The sequence below is a fragment of the Capricornis sumatraensis genome, chromosome 9 (assembly GCF_032405125.1).
Source record: "Capricornis sumatraensis isolate serow.1 chromosome 9, serow.2, whole genome shotgun sequence".
Taxonomy (NCBI): domain Eukaryota; kingdom Metazoa; phylum Chordata; class Mammalia; order Artiodactyla; family Bovidae; genus Capricornis; species Capricornis sumatraensis.
The window spans coordinates 11,718,201-11,740,228 of NC_091077.1; the positions used below are offsets into that span (position 1 = coordinate 11,718,201).

General features: G+C 54.0%; 2 protein-coding genes across 3 annotated transcripts in view; one reads left to right on the forward strand and one right to left on the reverse strand.

The window, feature by feature from the left end:
* The first annotated feature begins 1,179 nt into the window (after positions 1–1,179).
* PTGER1 (prostaglandin E receptor 1) lies at positions 1,180–3,308 on the forward strand. Its single transcript, XM_068981392.1, has 2 exons — positions 1,180–2,136; positions 3,042–3,308. Exons 1-2 carry the CDS (start codon positions 1,180–1,182, stop codon positions 3,306–3,308), a joined length of 1,224 nt encoding a protein of 407 aa, XP_068837493.1.
* Positions 3,309–3,987: 679 nt separating this feature from the next.
* The window catches only part of PKN1 (protein kinase N1), a 28,772-nt gene continuing 10,731 nt past the window's right edge, over positions 3,988–22,028 (reverse strand). For both annotated transcript variants that reach the window (XM_068981223.1, XM_068981222.1), the window contains exons 5-22: positions 18,263–18,408; positions 17,862–18,075; positions 16,687–16,881; positions 14,278–14,387; positions 14,046–14,189; positions 10,097–10,172; positions 9,866–10,007; positions 9,680–9,773; positions 8,011–8,090; positions 7,860–7,935; positions 7,669–7,760; positions 6,152–6,328; positions 5,943–6,005; positions 5,712–5,788; positions 5,376–5,518; positions 4,780–4,887; positions 4,609–4,689; positions 3,988–4,228 (exon numbers count right to left, since the gene is read on the reverse strand). In XM_068981223.1, coding sequence (XP_068837324.1) covers positions 4,025–4,228; positions 4,609–4,689; positions 4,780–4,887; positions 5,376–5,518; positions 5,712–5,788; positions 5,943–6,005; positions 6,152–6,328; positions 7,669–7,760; positions 7,860–7,935; positions 8,011–8,090; positions 9,680–9,773; positions 9,866–10,007; positions 10,097–10,172; positions 14,046–14,189; positions 14,278–14,387; positions 16,687–16,881; positions 17,862–18,075; positions 18,263–18,408 — 2,222 coding nt within the window. In that variant the 3' untranslated portion in view covers positions 3,988–4,024. The remainder of the gene's footprint in view (positions 4,229–4,608; positions 4,690–4,779; positions 4,888–5,375; positions 5,519–5,711; positions 5,789–5,942; positions 6,006–6,151; positions 6,329–7,668; positions 7,761–7,859; positions 7,936–8,010; positions 8,091–9,679; positions 9,774–9,865; positions 10,008–10,096; positions 10,173–14,045; positions 14,190–14,277; positions 14,388–16,686; positions 16,882–17,861; positions 18,076–18,262; positions 18,409–22,028) is intronic.

The window sequence follows — 22,028 nt, forward strand, 5'->3', positions numbered from 1 at the left end:
AGCGGGAGGAGGCAGGGAGCGGAGGAGCCGCCCCGGGAGGGAGGGAGGGGGGAGGGAGCGGCCTGCCGGAGAGCTCGGGCGCAGCAGGCTGGGGTGCAGCTGGGCAGCGGAGCAGCGGGGCGGCAGGGGCCAAACGGCAGGCAATGGGGACCCTGCATCCGAGGCAGCACCGGGTAAGAAGGCTTGGGCCCAAAGACCGTCAGTGGGGGAGGCAGGCATGGAAGGATGCGGCTCCCCAAGCCTGTGCTTCCTGTGTTGACTCTCAGCCTGTCTGTCTGTCCCAGTTGATCTTATCCTCTGTCCAGCCTCTCCAGAAGACCTAGCAGTTCTGCCCTCTCAGCCCTCACCAGGGGGTATCAAGGAATGGATGGTGATGGGTCAGCCTTGAGGCCTCTGGGGCAGGGGGCAGGGAGCCAGCAGGAGGAAGCTGGGCATCCAGGGGGTGGCAGCAGTGGTCAGAGGTAGGGCCTGGGCGGGAGACAGCAGGGGAGCTTGGAGATGGGAGTGTGGGGCGCAGGGCTGGGGCTCTGAGGACAGGCGAGAGGTGCCGAAGGGGCAGGTCTGTAGGCACAGAGATGGGGCCTTGAGGACAGAAATGGAGTGATGGGGACAAAGATGGGGGCTGAGGGGACAGGGATATGGCCCGGGGAAAGTGTGGGGGGAAGCGATGTGCCCATGGTGCGAGAGGTGGGCTGTGAGCATGTAGGGTGGGGCCAGAGTAAAGGGTGATGGTTAGAGATGGGGCAATGAGGTCAGGTGGGCCCCTGGGATCAGAAATGGGTTAATGGTTATCAGAGAGGGCTGGGGGCCCAGGAATTTGTGGTGGTGTCAAAATGGAAGGTGGGTGTCAGGTGGGTGGGGAAGGCTCAGAAGTGGGGTTGGAGACAGGTGAATTGAAGCCAGGTGACCCCTGATGATCAGAGAAGGGGTGCAGTGTGGGCCGACTGGGGCCGGGAGTGAGAGATCGGCCGATTGGGGGCAGCGGAGGAGAACTGAATCAGGCGTGGGGCAGCCAGAGGCATTTAGAGTTGCCATGGGTACAGGGTCCCTAAGAGAACTCTTAGGAAGTCAAACGGGTCGGGATGATCTGGGAGGGGAAAACCAGCTGGTCCAGGCCAACCCGGCGGGACTTCACCTGCCCCTCCTCTCCTCTTCCCAGCCCCACCCCCAGCACCTGACATGAGCCCCTGCGGGCCCCTCAACCTGAGCCTGGCGGGTGAGGCGACCACGTGCACGGCACCCGGGGCCCCCAACACGTCCGCCGGACCACCGTTGGGCCTGGCGGGCGCATCGCCCGCGCTGCCCATCTTCTCCATGACGCTGGGCGCTGTGTCCAACGTGCTGGCACTGGGGCTTCTGGCGCAGGCCGCGGGCCGCCTGCGGCGCCGTCGCTCAGCAGCCACTTTCCTGCTGTTCGTCGCCAGCCTGCTGGCCACCGACCTGGCGGGCCACGTGATCCCCGGGGCGCTGGTGCTGCGCCTGTACGCGGCGGGGCGCGCCCCAGCCGGCGGCGCCTGCCACTTCCTGGGCGGCTGCATGGTCTTCTTCGGCCTGTGCCCGCTGCTGCTGGGCTGCGGCATGGCCGTGGAGCGCTGGGTGGGCGTCACGCGGCCGCTGTTGCACGCAGCCCGCGTCTCGGTGGCCCGTGCGCGGCTGGCTCTGGCAGCGCTGGCCGCCGTGGCCTTGGCCGTGGCTCTGCTGCCACTGGCGCGCGTAGGCCGCTATGAGCTGCAGTACCCCGGCACGTGGTGCTTCATCGGGCTGGGCCCGGGGGGAGGCTGGCGCCAGGCGCTGCTCGCCGGCCTCTTCGCGGGCCTTGGCTTGGCTTCGTTGCTCGCCGCGCTCCTGTGCAACACGCTCAGCGGCCTGGCCCTGCTGCGCGCCCGTTGGCGGCGCCGCCGCTCTCGACGGCAGTTCCCAGCCGGAGGAGGCCCCGACAGCCGCCGTCACTGGGGAGGGCGTGGACCCCGCTCGGCCTCCGCTTCGTCCGCCTCGTCCGTTGCTTCGGCCTCCGCCGCCCCGGGCGGCTCTCCGGGCCGTGGCTCCTCGCGCAGAGCCCGCGCACACGACGTGGAGATGGTGGGCCAGCTCGTAGGCATCATGGTGGTGTCGTGTATCTGCTGGAGTCCCTTGCTGGTGAGAGGCGCACAGGTCCACTCCAACCCTGCTCCTTCCCACGCCCTCCATGACCCCTCCCACCCTTTTCCATCCCAAGTCCTTTCTTCCTGACCCAACTAGGACTCTGCCCTCTTGCCCCCACCTGCCAGAGTCCACCCTTTGCTCTCTCCCTCTGACATCCCCCTCTTTCCGGGCCCCTTGTCTTACTCCTTCCTGGGCTCTGTATAGGTCACCGGATCCAGGCAAGCCTCCCCTTCCAAGCCCACCCTCCTAAGTGCCTTCACTCCCTAGCTCCCTTCTAGCATCACCACCTCTTTCCTTTGTTTCCCTATAATTTTATTTTTGGCCGTGCTGGGTGTTAGTTGCTTCTCGGGCTTTTCCTCTCATCCTGGTGTGCAGGCTTCTCTTTTGCCCAGTGTCTTTTTGTCCAGTGCGGGCTCTAAGATGCATAGTCTTCAGTAGTAGAGGCATGTGGGCTCAACAGTTGCAGCTTCCAGGCTCCAGAGCACAGGCTCAGCAGCTGTGGTGCTCTGGCTCAGCCTCCCAGCTGGCATGTGGGAAATCTTTCCAGACCAGGGATCAAACCTGCGTTTCCTGCACTGGCAAGCTGATTCTTTACCACTGAGGCACCAGGGAAGCCTTTTCTTCCATCCTCTGTCCTTTGGGATATCTGGGGCTTCTTTCTCGCCTGAGCGCACACCCAATGAATGCCTTTGCTTCTGCCATCCTCTGTAAGGTCCCGCTTCCCGCCCCGCCCCCCCCTCCACAGCTCCTTCCCAATTAAGACTCGCACTTACTTTTACATTGCGTCCCTCCTCACAGCCCCCTTACTTCCCAGGCACGCTCCCACCCATCCCAACCCTACCCTTCCCTAGACCCCTTTTCTTACACCGCCCCACCGCTCACACCACCTTTTCCTGCAGGTGGTGGTGGTGCTGGCTGTCGCAGGCTGGGGTTCCAGCTCCCTGCAGCGGCCGCTGTTTTTGGCCGTGCGCCTCGCCTCGTGGAACCAGATTCTGGACCCCTGGGTGTACATCTTGCTGCGCCAAGCAGTGCTTCGCCAACTGCTTCGCCTGCTGCCTTCAAGGGCAGGCTCCAAGGGCAGCCATGGAGGGCTGGGCCTAACCAGGAGCACTTGGGAGGCCAGCTCGCTGCGCAGTTCTCGGCACAGTGGCCTCAGTTCCTTTTAGGCACATCCGGCGTCTAAGCCAGACCACCCGGGACCGGCCTCAGGTCCGCAGCGCAGAGACTTCGGGGAATGAAATCTTTTTGCGGACAAGCCCAGGGCGGTGGGTCCTGTCCGGGCTGCAGCACCCTGGTAGCCTCGCGGAGGCGGCAGAGGCGCTGTGTACGCCTCCGGGGTGTGCAGTTCTTGAACTTGCCACGCGGGGGCATAGAGACGCAGAGCGGGAGTCATGGGAACATGCGCAAAACGCCATGGTCGCAGTCCTGGGGAGCTCCGCTGGGAGCAGAGCAAGAGGGTCTGGGGACGCTAGTCGCCCCTGCCGCCATCAGGAGTGACTCGCACAACCATTCGCTCATCGTGGCCCTGAGCTCCCCCAACACAACCCCAAGTCCCTACCACAAGCCACGCCCCATCACGGGCCTCTACACAACTCTGAACCCTCTCCCATTGCAGCCCACCTAGGCTCTCCACCAGTCACAGGCCTGAGTCTCCACCATCCCTTGGCCCCTCTTCATATGACCCCCGACCAGGGCATCTCCCCATCACTCCTACACCCCAGTCACCCATTGCTTCCCTTCCCAACTCTTCCCACCTCCAAGCACTCCTCCCCGCCCCCATCATCACTGTGCGCAAAAAGAAAACAGGATGCATGGATGGGGCAAACCCCAAAGGCCTTTTTAAAAACTAACAGCTCGGTGAGGGCAGGGGCAGGGGAGGGGGCTAGCAGCTCCCGGCCACAAAGTCGAAGTCCCGGAAGGCCGCCTGTTCCGTGGCCGTGAGGGGCCGTGCGTCGCGGGGTGGGCTCAGCGTGGGGGCCTCCCCTGTGAATTCCTCGTCGAAATTGCTGACATCAGTGCGGCCGGCCAGCGTGGGTACGAAAGGCGGCGGCAGGCGCCGGGCCAGCAGGGCATCCCAGCCCAGGGTCTGCAGGGCGAGGAGAGGGGAGAGGTCACCAGGGGAGGCACTGGACAGACCACAGGAGGGTCTGCTCCTTGCGACCTGAGTCTGGTTTTTTGAGAATCAACATAGAGTCACACGACAGAGGTAGGGGTGGGGGGCATCCTGGGGGCTCAGGAAGGGTTACAGTATGAGTGTATGGGGAGGAGGGGCAGCTGGGCTCATACACAGAGCAGCGCTCCCCAACAGGCCAGCCTGCAGTTAACTTGGGTGGGTGTAGGAAGGTCAGTGGGGGTAAATGTGAGGAAGCAAAGGCAGGTGGGTGTTGAGGGGAGGTAACCACGTTGGAAGTGAAGCCACTAGGTCTTGGGCATGGGGGAATGGGTCCTGGGGGTGGGAGACTTCACCCTGAAGAAAGGCTGTTTTTTCACATCCTCAGCGTCCCTCTCGCTGGATCCCAACCTGCGCTCTGGATTCCTCCGCAGCAGCTGGGTGGAGGGAGTTCCGTGTCAGTGTTCCCCTTCCCAGCCCCAGGGTCACTTCCCCTGGCTCACCCCGAGTTGGGCAGGGGTCCTTACCCTGCGCATGATGCCAATGGCTTCAGCTGACAGGAAGCGGGGGTAGCGAACCTCATCGTTGACAATGCTGTCAAATACCTCCTCCTCGTCGTCCCCTGGGAATGGGGACTGGGACAAGGAGAGCGTGGATGAATTAGGCCCCTCTGACCATACTGCACCTGGTTCCATTCACCCAGGGCTCCAGCTGTACTTTGACACAGCTCACTTGGCAGGGGAAGGACCCCAATTTACAGATGCAGAAACTGAGGCCAAGGAGGCAGAGCTACCTGTCCTCAATCAGACAGCCCACAGTGGAGGGTGAATCTGACAACCTCCCCCTACTGGCTCCCCTACTGGATCAGCGGCAAAGAACCCGCCTGCCAATGCAGGAGACGCGGGTTTGATCTCTGGGTCAGAAGATTCCCTGGAGAAGGAAATGGCAACCCACTCCTGTGTCCTTGCCTGGAAAATCCCATGGGCAGAGGAACTTGGCAGGCTACAGTCCACAGTGTCACAAAGAGTTGGGCATGACTTAGTGATTAAACAACCCTCCCACCTCACCAGCACACACGCAGGGTTACCAGGGACAGGCAGGGTGGAGCCGCCTGGGATCTCACCTCACCAACCAGCATCTCATAGAGCAACACGCCCAGTCCCCACCAGTCCACAGCCCGAGTGTACGACGTGTCCGTCAGCACCTCAGGCGCCAGGAACTCCGGGGTCCCGCAGAAAGTGCTGGTCCGGTCCCCATAGCCCATCCCTGGGGGATCAGCAAGGCCACGTAAGGTTATGGGGGAAGTCACAGCTCTAGCCCAGCCCAGCATGGGGTGGTCTAGACAGCCAGCCCTAAGAACCCAGCAGGGGTAAGCCAGGTGGGGCTGGGGGGCTCCATTACCTCCCCTCTCTGTCTGAACCCCAGAAGTCAGCCCCGCAGATCCGAACCGCCCCCTCACCCTCCTTGCAGAGACCAAAGTCTGCAATCTTGACATAGCCCTCGGTGTCCAGAAGCAAATTGTCCAACTTCAGGTCCCTGTGAGAGGGGGTGGAAGAATATAAGGAGGGATGAGTGGGATGTGGGTTCTGCCTGAAGCCTGAGGGCCCGCCAGTGGGCAGAGCGGGTATGTGCATGTATGCACGAGCCCACAGGTGTGAACGCACACGCGCACACACACACGCACACACACCTGTAGACAATCTTGTGTTCGTGGAGAAACTGCAGCCCCAGCACCACACAGGCCGAATAAAAGCTGCAGAGAGAGGCTGGTATGAGGGAGCCGGGTCTCCAGGCAAGGTAGGAGGGTCACAGAAGACTCCCACATCATCAACCCCCCCGCGGTCCCCCGCAGTCCCCCGCAACTCCAGCAGGTGTGGGGAGGCAGGGTGCCAGGCTCACACAGCACGGGGCTCCGAGAACACATCACTGTGGATGTGCAGCATCAGGTCCCCGCCAGCCGAGTACTCCATCACGAAGCATACATGCTCCGGCGTCTGGAAACAGCCAAACAGGTTCACCAGAAAGGGGTGTCCCGCGTTGGTCACAGCTGCCAAGATCCGCTTCTCACACATCAGGCTGGGCAGGGCAGGGGGGAGGGGGGCGTGGTCAGAGAAGGCAGCAGCTCACTACCCCTGACTCCCGTCCTTCCCTAGTCTTCAATCATCAGATGTTTGCTCAAGGGCCTTGAATGGCTGTGCACACTTGGGCAAGTTGCTTAATGCGTCTGAACCTGCTCAAGAGGCACTCAGAATCCATGCATTGTCCTAGTAACAGTCCCTGACTTCCTTTTGGGAAACCACCAGGGGAACTGTTACTTCCCTTCAGAGCACCCCATCTCCCAGGCCAGGAATTGGTTCATGAATGGGCAAGCCAAGCCAATGGATTCAAACTCAAGATTTCTGCTGGATAAATAAGGGAGAAGGGCCAAAGCTGGCAGATGAGCCTTAAAGTGCTAAAGTAGGAGATATCTCTGACCCTGTGAGAGGAGTACAAGCAAAGACCACAAAGATAAAAGCAGAAGTGAGAGATGTCAACTCAGCACCTGGATACAGCCATGCCTGAAGGTAGTCCACCCGTGGACTTTTCTGATCCAGAGCAATAAATTCTTCTATTTGCTTAAGCCTATTTAAGTCGGATTCCTGGTTAATAAAAGGATGTCAAGAGGACTAGGACTATCTCAGTGCCTCTACTGGGCTCTGCAGAATGATTTAGAGGCATCCTCCCATTCAATCCACCCAGCAACCCTGCAAGGAAGGCTTACTCCCCTTTTATAGATGGGGAGGCTGAGGTTCAGAGGGCAAAGTGAACACTCCCAGGTTTCTATGCACATCTGTAGCAGAGGCAGGACTTGAACTCAGGGTCCTGACCCCAAACGGTACATGGCACCATTAACAGCACAGGCTTCAGAACCCAAGTCCCTAAGTTCAAATCCCAGACCTGCTGCTTACTAGCTATGTGACCTTGGGCAATTTGCCCAATTTCTCTGCACCCTCAGAACTGGGACCATAACAGTGTTGACTTCTTAGAGGAATGTAAAGGACATGATGGGTGCTTGCTAATAGTCACGAAATACTGGTGGCTCAGTCGGTAAAAGAATATGCCTGAATGCAAGAGACTACCTGCGATGCAGGAGACCCGGGTTCGATCCCTGGGTCGGGAAGATCCCCTGGAGGAGGAAGTGGCAACCCACTCCAGTATCCTTGCCTGGGAAATCCCATGGACAGAGGAGCCTGGTGGGCTACACGGGGTCGCAAAAGAGTCAGACACGACTTAGCAACTCAGCGAGAACTAGCTTAATAAGCAGGAATGATCGTTATGAATCATTCTCACAGCAGCTCCCAGGAAGGGAGTGCTTGGTCTCCCACTTCCCAGAAGAGAAGACTGATGTTCTCAGAGGGTATGAGCAGGCTCCCCACCTCTCCACCTCGTCTCGGGCCACAATGTCCCCTTTCTTCAAAGCCTTGATGGCGAACAGCTCCCCACTGGGCCGGAATTCAGAGAGCAGCACCTGAAACCACAGTGGTCACAGGGGTGCCCTTAGTGGCCAGTCTAAGGACCTGGGGGTGTGGACCTCCAGCCCCCTAACTCCTTAGCCCCCATACCTCACCTTCCCAAAGTGACCTCGGCCCAGCACTGCCAGGAACTTGAAATCCTCGAGGGTCAGGGGTGACTTCCTCAGAGGGCTGCAGAAAGACGGGACTGGTGGGGAAGGGACAGTGGCCAGGGGTGGTGGGTGGTGGCCAGGGGAGGGGTGTCACCTGCACAGCGTGGGGCCTGGCGTCTCCTGGGTCTCCAAAGGCAGCTCGGGAGTGGTCGTAGTTGCCTGGATCGGAGAACTCTGTGACAGAGAGAGGAGGTCAGAGTACAATAACCCATAACCACAATGGATATGACCCATCTCCAATCTGACTTCTCGTGTCTGTATAGTCAAAACTATGGGTTTTCCAAGAGTCATGTACAGACGTGAGACCTGGACCATAAGGAAGGCTGAGGGCTGAATAACCGATGCCTTTGAACTGTGCTAGAAAAGACTCTTGAGAGTCCCCTGGACAGCAAGGAGATCAAACCAGTCAATCCTAAAGGAAATCAACCCTAAACAGTCATTGGGAGGACTGTTGCTGAAGCTCCAATACTTCTAACTTATTGCCTTTATTGGCAACAGCCTTATGGAACAACCTAATTCTTTACATCATATGAATATATAATGAAGCATCAAAATTAAAAGTTTAAGTTGGAGAAAATTTATCTACTGGTCCATCATTCCCCATTATATAGTTTTAAAAGTTCAAACAGTGCAAACAGGTATACAGTAGGAAATGCAGTTTTTCCTGCCCCGGCTGCTCTCCCCAGAGCCAGCTGCTGTTAATGATATCATGGGTACCTTTCTAGATGTATTTCATACTCATTCAAGCATTTTTTGTGTGCATGTATGTGAATGGCCATCACAGATGTCCAGGAGTGGAACATCTAGGTCAAGATAACACCCATTTTTAACTCAACCAGCCTGCCCTCCCAAGAAGATGTAGTGATTCACACGCCTCCCACTGACTGCCTGCCTGTTCTCCGGCATCCTCTCCAGCATTCAGTGTTATTCAACTTTTGGATTTTTTTTTTTTTTTTTTTTTGCCGAATTCATCTATTTAATGATCTCATTTAATGCCATGAAGCATATATTATTATTGCTGCCATTTTTTACAAAATGAGGTATAAAATGCATTCAGTGGGGTGGGTAATGGGACCAGCTCTTACACATGTGTCTAACCAGATGCCTGTGAGCTAGACCAGGGGTTGGTAAACTCCGTGTTTTGTACAGTCTGTAAGCTAAGAATCATTTTTATGTTTTTAAAGGGTTGAGAAAAATCAAAAGAAGAAAAATAGCTCATGATTCCTGAAAGGGATATGACCACAAGGCTTTCCCCGTGCACAGTCACACCCCTTCGTGTCTGTATCACACGTTGCTGCTTTCTGTGAGAGCAGTACTGACGAGTCATCACTGTGACCCATATGACCCACAAAGCTGAAGATACTGACGATATGGTCCTTTCCAGAAACAGTGTACTTGCCCTCTGACCTGGATCAAGCTTCAGAACATTTTCATCACGCTGGCAGGCTCTCCTGAGTCTGTTCTCCTGTCAACAAACTGCCCAGAGGAAGCCACTAACCTGACTCCTGTCATCGACATGAGTTTTAAACTTGACCGTTTTACAGAGCGGTGCGCTAAGCGCGAAGAGGTGAAGTGGCTTGGCATGGGTCACACAGACAGGAGGCAACAGAGAAGGAGTGGGGCCCAGGTGGCCTGGCTCCCAAGCTCATGTGTTTGTCTGGGATAGAAAATGAGACCCTAGTTCTGGGAGAGATAAGCTGTGTGACCAAGGAAGTTCCTGGCGAGAGCTTGGAACTCGAGCTGGGCCAAGGTGGGGTGCTCACCAGACTGGATGGGCTGGAAGGAGGACCCAGAGGGCTCTTCTGGGGTGAGCTGTCTGTCTCAACCCCAAGGTTCAGCTTCTCCACAGATACATCACTGCGGTACAAGGAAGGAGGGTCCATCTAAGACCCGGCACCCGGGAAAGCAGCCGGGGCAGCGGGTCTCCCAGGGCCCCGCCCCCCACTTACCCTGTGGACCGAGCCTCAGGTCCTGGTGAAGCCCCCGGGCTGAAGGTACCAGTGGCCGTGGCGTTGGGGATGAGCCTGCGGAGCAGCCGTACCCAGGTGGCGACGTCGATGTTCATCTGCCTAGCACGCTGAAATGCCTTCCCTGGGGAAGGGCGGCGTGGGGGTGGACGTTAGCCTCCATGACACGCACGGCAACCCTGGTCTCTGCCCTGCCCCGGTTCATCCCCTCACCTTGCTGCTTGGAGAAGATCTTCTTCTGTCGTCGGAGCCGGGGGATCCTCTCAATGACAGGGTTGCGGAAGGTGACCTGAGGGGAGGGGCTGGCGTGAGGACCCTGGCCCTACTCTAGCATCTCACTGGGGGAAGCCTCAGGGTCATAGGCGTGCACACCCGTACGTTTCCAGGGTTCCAGTCACTGTGGCATCGCATCCAACCACAGAGTACCATGCAGCGTATTAAGGGGTCACAAAGCCAATCCATCCTTTGACAGGACCACCTCTTGAAAGCCACCCTGGAAAAGCAAGAAGCAGGCAGGCAAGCAGGCCCTGTTCTAGGGGTGGGGAGCAGCTCTGATCCAACAAGACCTACAGACGACTCCAGCAAATGGGAACTACCCTTCCTTTAGCGTCCCACCTCCCCACCTGTGCTCACAGACCAGCATCACCAGCATCACCTGGGAACCTGCTGGAAAGGGAGATTCTCAGCACCTCCACCCACCCTGGACCCACTGAATCAGAAACCCTGGGGGTGGAGCCCAGCAGTGTGTGTTCTAGCAAGCCTTCCAGGTGATGATGCTGGTGTCTACTCATGTGGGGAAACCACTGGTCTCGTGGAATTCTCCCAACTGCATCACATCTTCTGGAAGGTGTTGAAGTCATAGAACCGTGTGACTTTATGGGTGTCCCCGATCTGGTCACCTCTAGCCACGTGTGGCTACTGAAATGAAGTAAAATGTAAGCTGACTGAAAACGTCAGTCCCCCAGTCACACTAGCCAGACTTCAAGAGGCTAACGGCTACTATATAGGAGGACACAGACACGGAACAATTCCATCTACGACAGAACTCAACTATTGTAGGCTCAGAGACAACAGAACTGCAGAAGGTTCTACAGGATGGTGCTTTGGGGAGAACAAAAGAGAATGTTCTAAGTAAACCTTGGGGGCTTCTCCCGTGGTAAAGAACCCGCCTGCCAATGCAGGAGACAGATTCAATTGCTGATCCAGGCAGATCCCACTTGCCGCCGAGCAGCTAAGCCCATGAGCCGCAACTACTGAGCCGGTGCTCCAGAGCCCGCGCTCCGTCACTAGAGAAGCCACGGCGATGAGAAGCCCGCCCGCCACAACTAGAGAAGAGCCCGAGCAGCAACAAAGACTCAGCCAAGACAAAAATGAAAACAAGTAACATTTTTTTAAAAAGAAACAACAATCTTTCTTAAAAAAAAAATAGTAAGTAAATCTTGAAGACAAGCAGGACTGCCTCAGAACTCTTACCCCTGGCCACCCACCACTATTATCCACTTGGGTTTTGGACAGTCTTCCTAACAGAAGAATAATTTCATGGCCCTGCCGTGTGAAGTCAGTTCTTCTCTGCGCCTTTCCTTCTGTGGTCCTGGATTACGAGATCATGTAAGAATTTTCACCCAGATAGTAAGATAGCCCTTGACTATTTCAAGAATTTTTCTAAATATTTTTAGGAATTAGTGAATTAGTTAGAAATTACTGAAAAGTGACTAATGTTTTAAAATTTTGAAAGCATTTTCTAGTGAAAACTTAAGAGTAATGTAGACTTTTGGTATCTAGAGGCTTCCCTGGTAGCTCAGCTGGTAAAAAATCCACCTGCAATGCAGGAGACCTTGGTTCGACTCCTGGGTCGGGAAGATTCACTGGAGAAGGGATAGGCTACCCACTCCAGTATTCTGGCCTGGAGAATTCCATGGACTATATAGTCCATGGGGTCGCAGAGAGTCAGACACAAGTGAACGACTTTCACAGCCAAGGAAAAGCTTCTTTCAGGTTAATCTTTAAACTCACTTGAACCCAATGACTCTCTTGATATTTATCCCATTCCTGAAAACAGAGTTAATAATACAGCCGTTTTTTTTTTAAATACTGTGCACTGGGAATTTTTTATACTAGGGTTTCCCAGGTTGAACTAATGGTAAAGAACCCGTCTGCCAATGCCAGAGACATAAGAGCTGCAGGTTTGATCCCCGGGTCAGGAAGATTCTCTGGAGGAGGGCATGGCAACACACTCCAGTATTCTCGGCCGGAGAATCCCATGGACAGAGGAGCCTGGTGGGCTTGAGTCCATAGCATCGCAAAGAGCAGGATGCGACTGAAGCGACTTAGCATGCATACACTGGGAATTCTGTTTCTTTTTCACATGGTCTGATCTTTTTGCAAAGAAAACTGGTATTTAAAAAACTAAGCAAGTGGTGGGGACTTTCCTGGTGGTCCAATGGATAAGACTCCACACTCTCAATGCAGGGGGCCCAGGTTCGATCCCTGGTCAGGAAACTCAGATCCCACAGATGGCAATCAAGTCTACAAGTTACAACGACTGAACCCAAGCACTCTAGAGCCCAGGCACCACAACTAGAGAAGCCTGAAAGCTGCAATGAAGACCCAGCAAAGCCAAAATAAATAATAAACTTAAAAAAATCTAAGCAAGCAGCAAAATGAAAAAAAAAAAGACTTTTCCCCTAGGGTTAAGGACATGGGGAGATATATCTAAACATACATACATACATATATGTATGCACACACACACACGTGAAATCAAAGTGTTAGTCACTCAGTTGTGTCTGACTGTTTGTGACCCCATGGACTGTAACCCACAAGGCTCCTTTGCCCATAGAACTCTCCAGGCTAGAGTACTGGAATGGGTTGCCATTTTTTTCTCCAGGGGATCTTTCCAACCCAGGGATTGAACCCAGGTCTCCTGCATTACAGGAGGATTCTTTATCATCAGAGCTACCAGGAAAGCAATTTGTATATGTGTGTGTGTCTGTGTGTGTGTGTGTGTGTGTGTTGGGTTGGCCAAAAAGTTTTTTCGAGTTTCTATAAGATCTTATGAGAAAACCCAAACGAACTTCCTGTTCAGCCCAATACATAAAACAGGGTACATTAGTATTTTAAGGGCAAATTTAAAGAATTTCTAGAATAATTCTGGTTAAATGAAGGGTCCAGTGAGTTTCTTTCTGTGTCTCAGTTTCCTCCTCTGTCAAACGTAACCAGTAACGGTCCCTCCTGCACGGGTTCTTGGTGAGGATTTATAAGTCAGTGCCAGCAGAGCACTTAGGAAAGGGCTTGGCCATGCGACAAGGGGTCAGCTAGGAACGTCATTTAGACTATGGGCTCTCAATGAGGGGCCGCTAGCCATGTCTGGAGGCATTTTTAGTTGTCACAACTTGTGCGGGGTTGCTACTGGCATCCCGTGGGTGGGGACCAGGGATGTGACTCAGCACTCAGCACCCTACAGTACATACAGCAGTCCTGCAACCAAGACTTATCCAGCCCAAACGTCCATAGTGCCAAGGGGCGGGGGCGGGCTCCCCTGATGAGGACCCTAACCCAACAGCACTGGGGAAGGAATCTCTCTGCTCAGCTGTGGCTCTCATAGCAATCCCCATCTTACGTTGCTTGGTTTTGCTTTTCTTTTCTGGCTTGACATTTTGCTATTCTTTTTTTAATTTCTTGTTTCAGAATGAAACCAATCCCAACTTTAGTCATGCACCATGGGACTAATTAAATGTACTTTCCTATCAAGGTTCAGAGACTAAGGGGAAAACACATCTTCCCCTTCTAGAAAACCAGGAGAAAGAGACACAAAAAGCATTTTTCTGGGCTTTCCTGGTGGCTTGGCGGTGAAGAATCCGCCTGCCAAGGCAGGAGACATGTGTTCGATCCCTGGTCCGGGAAGATCCCACATGCCGCAGAGCAACTAGGCCCGTGTACCACTGCTAAGCCTGTGCTCTGGAGCCCAGGAGCGGTAACTATTGAGCCCGTATCCTGCAATTAGTGAAGGCCATGCACCCTAGAACCCGTGTTCCACAAGAAAAGCCAATGCATTTAGAAACCCACCTGCGCTGCAACTCAAGACTAGCCTGAGCAGCAACAAAGACCCAGCACAGCCGAAAAAAAAAAAACACATTTTCTCAGGGTGGGAGTCAGGCTGTACCTCAGCCAGCAGGCAGCCCTGAGGTTCCATGTCCAGCTGCACCTCATGCCTCTCGTTGTCCAGGAAATCCTCCAACTTCAGGAATTTGAGGGCACACAGGCCCCGCTGGTCCCGCCAGAACACAGCCAACTCCAATTCCCGTGCCTCAGGGAAGAAGAGGGCTGTCACTTGGGGTGCCTGAGGCCCCAGGTCCCTCCTCCTCCCAGCCCTCTCACTCGCCCACCTAACTCACCCTCTCCAGTTCCAGGGTAAAGCTCTGGTCCCAGGCGTTGGGGCCACATGGCTTCCAGGATGTCTGTCCCACCACTGTGTTATCCAGCTTGAGCACAGTGCTCACCTCATCTGGAACAGGGGTGGGGGGAGGCTGTCAGGAGATTCTGGGGAGGAGGGTAATCTCTTATATCTTATTAATAAAGAAATCCTCTCTTCCCCTATAATATTCTGCTATGCTATCTGACCAAGCTCTACAGTCCTGCCTTTCACATTAAGCCCTTCAATCCATCTCCAGTTGATTTTGGTGTGTGGTGTGAGGCAGGGATCCAAATTCACTTTTATTCTATATATAAATTCCAGCAATATATTCCTAAGTATTCAATCTAAAAAAATGCCAGCAAGTATACATTGGGAGATGCATAGATATAATGCTTACGTAACAGCTCTAAACTAGAACATCTGCCTATGAATTAACATATACATGGTAATATAGGGTTATTAGCTAAACCATGAAATCTCTTATATGCAACTATTTTTTACCTAAAAAAAAAAAAAAGACAGCAATCTGATATGGCTCAGTCTAACACAATTAAACCGGGCTAAAAATGAATGAAGTATAATTTCATGCAACGGTATGAATAAATCTCCCACACAATGTTGAATAAAAGAAGCCGTTTCCATGGAATACATTCTGTATGATTCCACATATGTGCAGTTCAAACACAGGCAAATTAAACTGCATTGCTTTGAGATGGTACATGGGCGCTTAAACTACAAAGAAAAGCGAGGCAATGATAGTGGTAAGAGTGAGGAGAGTAGCTACCTCTAGGACAGAGGAAGGGGCTGGAATTGAGGAGGGGGCATGAGAGGGCTTCCAGAGAATTCTATTTCTTGACCTGGGTGGTGGTAACACAGGCGGTTACTCTACTGTCATTCTTCTTTTATTCATACTTTTACACGTGTGCATTCGTTTCTTTTCACATTGTGGCAAAACTCACATAAAATTTACCATCATTATCAAGTATACAGCTCAGTGGTACCAAGTACGTTTATACTGTTGTGTAATCATCACCACTGTCATCTCCAGAACTCTTCATCTTTCCCAACTGAAACTCTGTCCCCGGTAAACAATAACTCTCCATTTCGCCTCCCCCTCAACCACTAGCAACCACTATTCTTTCCAACTCTATGAATGTAACCAACGTAGATACTTCGTATATTGAATCCTACACTACTTGTCGGCTTCCCAGGTGGCTCAGTGGTAAAGAATCTGCCTGCCAACGCAGGAGGCACAGGCACATGGGTTGAACACAGGGATTCACTCCCTGGGTTGGGAAGATCCCTCGGAGAAGGAAATGGCAACTTGCTCCAGCTTTCTTGCCTGGGAAATCCCACGGACAGAGGAGTCTGGCGGGTTACAGTTCATGGGGTCGCAAAAGAGTCGGACACAACTTAGGGACTAAACAACAACAAAAAGACAAGTAGTATCCCTCATGCTCAGCTGCTAAGTCATATCCAACTCTTTTGTGACCCCATGGACTGTAGCCCACCAGGCTTCTCTGTCCATGGGATTTCCCAGGCAAGGATACTGGAGTGGGTTGTCATTTTCTTCTCGGGGGAATCTCCCCAACTCCGGGATCAAACTCGTGTCTCCTGCACTGGCAGGCGGATTCTTTACCACTGAGCCACCAGGGAAGCCCACTTGTCATTTTACAGCTGGTTTATTTCACTGATGTACTCAAGTTCATCCATGTTGTGGCATGTTTCAGAATGTCCTTTTTTAAGGCTGAAAAATCCAGAGGATTCTATTTCTTGACCTGGGTAGTGGCAACATAGGCAGTTACTTTAGTGTTATTCTTCTTTTACTCATACTTTTAAACGTGTGTATTCACTTCTTTTCACATTGTGGTAAAACTCGTAACATAAAATTTACCATCGTTATAGATATATTTGTATAGAATAGAATCCACTTGTATAGAATAGACTTCTCTGGAATCCACTGTGTGGATGGACCACAATTTGTTTATCCATTCATCCATCAACAGACACTGGGTTGCTTCTGCCTTTTGACCACTGTGAATAACGCTGCTATGAACATGGGTGTATACCAAAAGCTCTTTGAGATCCGGCTTCCAACTCTTTGGAGTAGGAATACTAGATCTATGGTAGTTCTATGTTTCATTATGTGAGGACCTGCCATGCTGCTTTCCACGGTGGCCACACAATTTTACATCCCCACCAACAGCGTAGCAGCCTTCCAGCTTCTCCACATCCTCCCTAACACCTGTTATTTCACCGTGTTCTATTTTACAGTATCCATCCTAAAGAGTGTGATGAACGACTTTTTCAGAATGCTACCAACGTGGGAAATCAGGAACCACCCCCAGCCTACCCCACCTCATCCCTCCCGGACATCAGTGCCACTCACTGGTGTTCTCGGCTTCAGCTTTGAGGCTGCTCCTGCCACTGAGACTTCCGGTTCGGCTGTAAAGACCTCGGGCTGGGCGGCTCAGGAAGGGGGTGCGGCTGTCAGGGGTCCCAGGCCCCCCCACCGAAGGTGAAGGGTTCCAAGGGATGGTCTCTGGAAGGTCTCTGCAGCCCACCACACGCACCTCCAGGGTCCCTGAGAGAGGGGCAGGCTCATGGGGTGGGTTACATCTGGGGCAGGACAAGGGTTGCAGGTGCAGTGGGCATGTGCAGAAGTGGCCAGCGTGCAAGGGGGAGTTGGTGAGGGACAATCGGGGTGAGGCAGGGGGTCTGCTGCAGAGATGGCTGTGTCCAGAAGAGAGAAACAGGGGACAAGGGGGAGGGGTGGGGCAGTCTGGGGACGGGCTCTAGATGCTGAGGTTTAGTGACAGTAGAGCAGTTCAGAGTGCAGGCCGGAAGTCCAGGCGGTGGTGAGCCAGGTAGGACTGGAGGGGTCCAGGGTAGGATTCGGTAGGCTAGTCTGAGATCTGACACTGGGGCTGGGGTCTATGATGGGACTGGTCTGGGGAGGTAGTGGCTGACGGATCTAAGAAGGGAGGGGCTGGCTAGTCTGGGGGTGGGGGGGGTCAGAGGTTCAGGGCTGAGGATTCTGAGAGTGAGGGACTATGAGACTGAAATCGAGGACTCTGGCTGGAGAAAGTAGACAGCCGCCCCTTCATGGTGGGGATGGGACTGTTGTTGCTGCTGTTTAGTCACTCAGCTGTGTCTGACTCTTTTGCGACCTCATGGACTACAGACTACCAGGCTCCTCTGTCCATGGAATCTCCCAGGCAAGAATACTAGAGTGGGTTGCCATTTCCATCTCCAGGGAATCTTCCCACCCAGGGATCAAGGATGGGGAGACAAGGGCAAGAGTCTCTGGGAGGGCAAGGTGGGGTAGGAAGTCTAGGGTCCATGGGTCTGTCTGGCGTGGGGAAATGGGGCCCAGGGCTACAGGGTTGGGATGAATGGAGAAGGGAGGGGACAGTGGGATGGGAGTCCAGGACTGGGGAGAATGAAGATCCCAGTTGCAGGTTTGGGGCTGGGGGCTCAGAGGGGCAGGAGTCTAGAGCTAGGGGGGTGAGGTCCTGATTTGGGGTGGAAGCGGGGGAGGACGCGGGTGGTGTAGGGACCCACCTGTGAGTGGCGCAGGCTTGCTCAGGGTGCTGTAGTGCGTGGCGGGGAACGGCCCGGCCAGGCGGGCGCTAAAGGCTGCGGAGGAAGCCGCGGCGAGCTCCTCGCGCAGCAGCCGCCCCTTCGGGTGGTCAGCGGGTAGCTCCCCAAGCCGCCGCTCCAGCGCCTCCCGAAGCAGCCCCAGCTTCTGGTTGGAGTCGGTCAGCTTCTCCTGGGCCTGAGGTGGGAGAAGCCTGGCCGGGCTGGGGACGGGATCCGGCGCGCCCCTCCCCAGGCCCGCTAAGTCCCACCTGGAGCTCCTCCCCGGAAGCCCCAGCCCTCCAATCATCTGGGTCCGACTTGAAACAGGAGTCCCCATCCCTTGCTGAAGCCCCACCTCTCCGGGTCGACGCCCCGCCCCTCACCTCGCTGACGGCTTTGCGGTCCGGAGCCTTGGCGGCGCTGAGCAGGCGCAGCACGTTCTTGGCGCCCTCGGCCACCGCGTGCTCCACTCGGAAGTGGTGACGCAGCTCCTCGATGCGCAGCTCCACTGCCCCCAGGTCCGGACTCCCTGTGGGCGTGAGACACGAGGCAGTGAGGCCAGCCTGAGCCCCGGGCTGTCTCCAACCATCCTGGTTCTAGAGACATGCAGCCATCTGTAGTACAGGCACTGGCCAGGGACAGATAGCCGTCAACAAGCATCACTCCCTCCCAAGATAGGGGGTCATGGGGACAGTCACACTGTCACCCATGGGCAGACAGCCACACATGCACCCGGATGCTGTCGCTCTTTTATCCAGACGCCATCCCCCACAGAACCAGTCCCAGGGATGTAGTTAAGCTGCCACCCAGGGGCAGTCTTACACACAGACACACAACACATACTTAGGGAACTTCCCTGGTGGTCCAGCAGTTAAGAATCTGCCTTCCACTGCAGTGGATGAAGGTTCGATCCCTGGTGAGGGGACTAAGATCCCATATGCTCCGGAGCAACTAAGCCCATGTCCCTGCAACTACTGAGCCTGCGCACCACAACTGGAGAGTCTGTGCACCGCAAGGAAAGACCCCACATGATGCAATGAAGATCCTGTGTGCCCCAACTAAGACTCAATGCAGCCAAATAAATAAATAAAAATAAAACACACATTTAAGAACAGATACGTTGCTGATGGGAACACAAGTTGCTTTCCAACCAATGGAGGCAGTTTGGTGATTTCTGTCAGAATTATAAATGTATGTACCTTTTGATTTAGCAATCCCAGTTCAGGTACTTTATCCCATAGAAACAACTTTGCACTTGATATATGTTGTTTTTGTTTTTGTTTGGCCATACCATGCAGCATATGGGATCTTAGTTCCCTGACTAGGAACTGAATTGCACCCCCCCCCTCCCCTGCAGTGGAAGTGCAGAGTCCTAACCACTAGACTGCCAGGAAATTTCCCTTGATATATGTATTATACGTGGTTATTCATAGCCTTTTTTTTTTAAGAGCAAAAGATTGGAAGATACCTCATTTCCTCTAGTAGGGGTCTGAGTGAATGAATGGTGACCACCCACACCATGAAATAGAACGTAGCTGGAGGAACAGGAATGGTGTCAGATAGATGTCATCAGACTGTCACTTAGAGGGTGACAGTGGCATTGTCACTTTGTCACTAGTGCAGGCCTTAGAACACACATACCCACACACTCTTACAGAGATGCCGTCACACTGCCACACAGGGGTAAGACTGATATTATAGACACAGGTATATACCTTGTCTGTGCTGCGCTATGTGCTATCGTTTCAGTCGTGTCCGACTCTGTGCAACCCCATGGACTGTAGCCCACCAGGTTCCTCTGGCCATGGGATTCTCCAGGCAAGAATACCAGAGTAGGGTGCCATTCCCTTCTCCAGGGGATCTTCCCAACCCAGGAATCGAACCTGCAGTTCTTACGTCTTCCGCATTGGCAGGTGGGTTCTTTACCACTAGCGCCACCTGGGAAGCCCTATGCAGCTGCTGCTGCTGCTGCTGCTGCTAAGTCACTTCAGTCATGTCTGACTGTGCAACCCCAGAGATGGCAGCCAGGCTCCCCCATCCCTGAGATTCTCCAGGCAAGAACACTGGAGTGGGTTGCCATTGCCTTCTCCAATGCATGAAAGTGAAAAGTGAAAGTGAAGTCACTCAGTCATGTCCAACTCTTAGCGACCCCATGGACTGCAGCCTACCAGGCTCCTCCATCCATGGGATTTTCCAGCCAAGAGTACTGGAATGGGGTGCCATTGCCTTCTCCAGGAAGCCCTATACACCTTGTCAAACTCCCAGCAAAAGGACAGTGTCACAGGGACAGAGGGAAAGTCACGAAACATAAACACCCTAATGGGACAGAGTCAGTCAGTCAGTTCAGTCGCTCAGTCGTGTCCGACTCTTTGCGACCTCATGAACCGCAGCATGCCAGGCCTCCCTGTCCATCACCAACTCCTGGAGTTCACCCAAACTCACATCCATTGAGTCGGGACAGAGTCACACAATGGCAAAACTCCCAGGGCTCCAATTCCAGCCCAGGGAGGATCACGGCAACACAGGCACACTGCCACACAGATAAGGCACAGGGGCAGGCAAAGAAATGCCAGCACGGGACCTCCCCGGTGGTCCAGTGGTCAGGACTTCGCCTTCCAGGGCAGGCGGTACAGATTTGCTCCCTGGTTGGGGGGTGAGGGTCCCACGTGCCTCACAGCCGGGGAATCAAGGCATGGAATGGAGGCAGTGTTGCGGCAAATTCAGTGAGGCCTTGTGGACACAGTGGGGGAAGGAGAGTGGGACGGACAGAGAGAGGAGCACTGCCATCTATACACCAGCACATGGGGCACAGCCAGCCAGTGGGGATTTGCCGTATGGCGCAGGCAGCTCACACCAGTGCTCTATGACAGCCTAGAGGGGCGGGATGGGGTGGGAGGGAAGGATCAAGAGGGAGAAGACATATGCATATGCTTATGGCTGATTCATGCTGATGTATGGCAGAAACCAATCCAATACTGTAAAGCAATTATCCTCCCATTACAAATAAAAGTTTTTGTTGAAGAACAACAACAAAAAAAATGGTCCACAATGAAAGAAAATCTTTAAAAGAAATGCTGTCACGATGTCATACAGTCAGGGGAGCATGAGCAATAATCATAGACACAGAGACCCAATGTCACAGGGAAACAGGCTGGCTTCACGCTCAGAGTGCAGTCCCAGGGATGTGGCCACAGCCCAACAGAGGACACAGCCACAGTCACCCAATGGAACAGGGAGTAGGCACAAGGACACATTGGCACCTAGGTGCAGGAGACCTGTCACCCCCAGACACAAGGTCACAGTCATGCTTATCCACAGCTGTAGATTTCAAGGACAGTCTTGCGGTCTCAAGCATTCCTACAGTCACACTCGCCCACAGCTGTGTGGCACCCACCAAGACGTTTGTCCTATGTGCCCAGATGGTCATCAAGACTTTTACACTTATAGGGACAAGATTAGGCTGTCACCAAAAGTTACAATGCGAGGGCACAATAAGGAGGCAGCCATCTATGAATCTGGAAGAGGGCTCTCACCAGACGCCGTATCTGCCAGCGCCTTGATCTTGGACTTTCAGCCCCCAGCACAGTGGGAGATGAATGTCTGCTGTTTACATGCCCCCTCATCCCCAGTCTGCGGTATTGTGGTGGAGGAGCCCAAACACACTAACACCCACCCACAGCTGACATACTCTCATGGTGACACAGGAACTCTCAGAGTCATGGGGCATGTGTACAAACTCTGGCCCCCACAGCTAATACCACACTGACACTGACAAATGTCGCTAGTACAGTCACCCCTTGTACGTGATACCTGGAGAACTGATGCATACAACACAGGCTGTCTCAAATTCAGGATGACAGTTGGGTTGAGATGCCCTCAGGCATTCAGACACTGAGATACATAGGAAACACACACATGCTGTGGACACCCAGTTTCATATTACTGGGGCCAACACGGCAAGGCAACTGCCTAGCCCAGGGGTCCACACATTTTTTCCATGAAGAGCCAAAGGGTAGGACCTCCCTGGTGGTCTAGTGGTTAAGAGGCTGCCTGCCAACACAGGGAACGTGGGTTCAACCCCTGGTCCAGGGAGATTCCATATGCTGCAGGGCAACTAAACGCCTGCTGCACAACTACTGAGCCTGCGAT

Coding starts and splice junctions, on each gene's coding strand:
- PTGER1 (XM_068981392.1), top strand. CDS start 1,180: ATGAGCCCCTGCGGGCCCCTCAACCTGAGCCTGGCGGGTGAGGCGACC. Junction 2,137..3,041: donor TCTGCTGGAGTCCCTTGCTG/GTGAGAGGCGCA, acceptor CTTTTCCTGCAG/GTGGTGGTGGTGCTGGCTGT.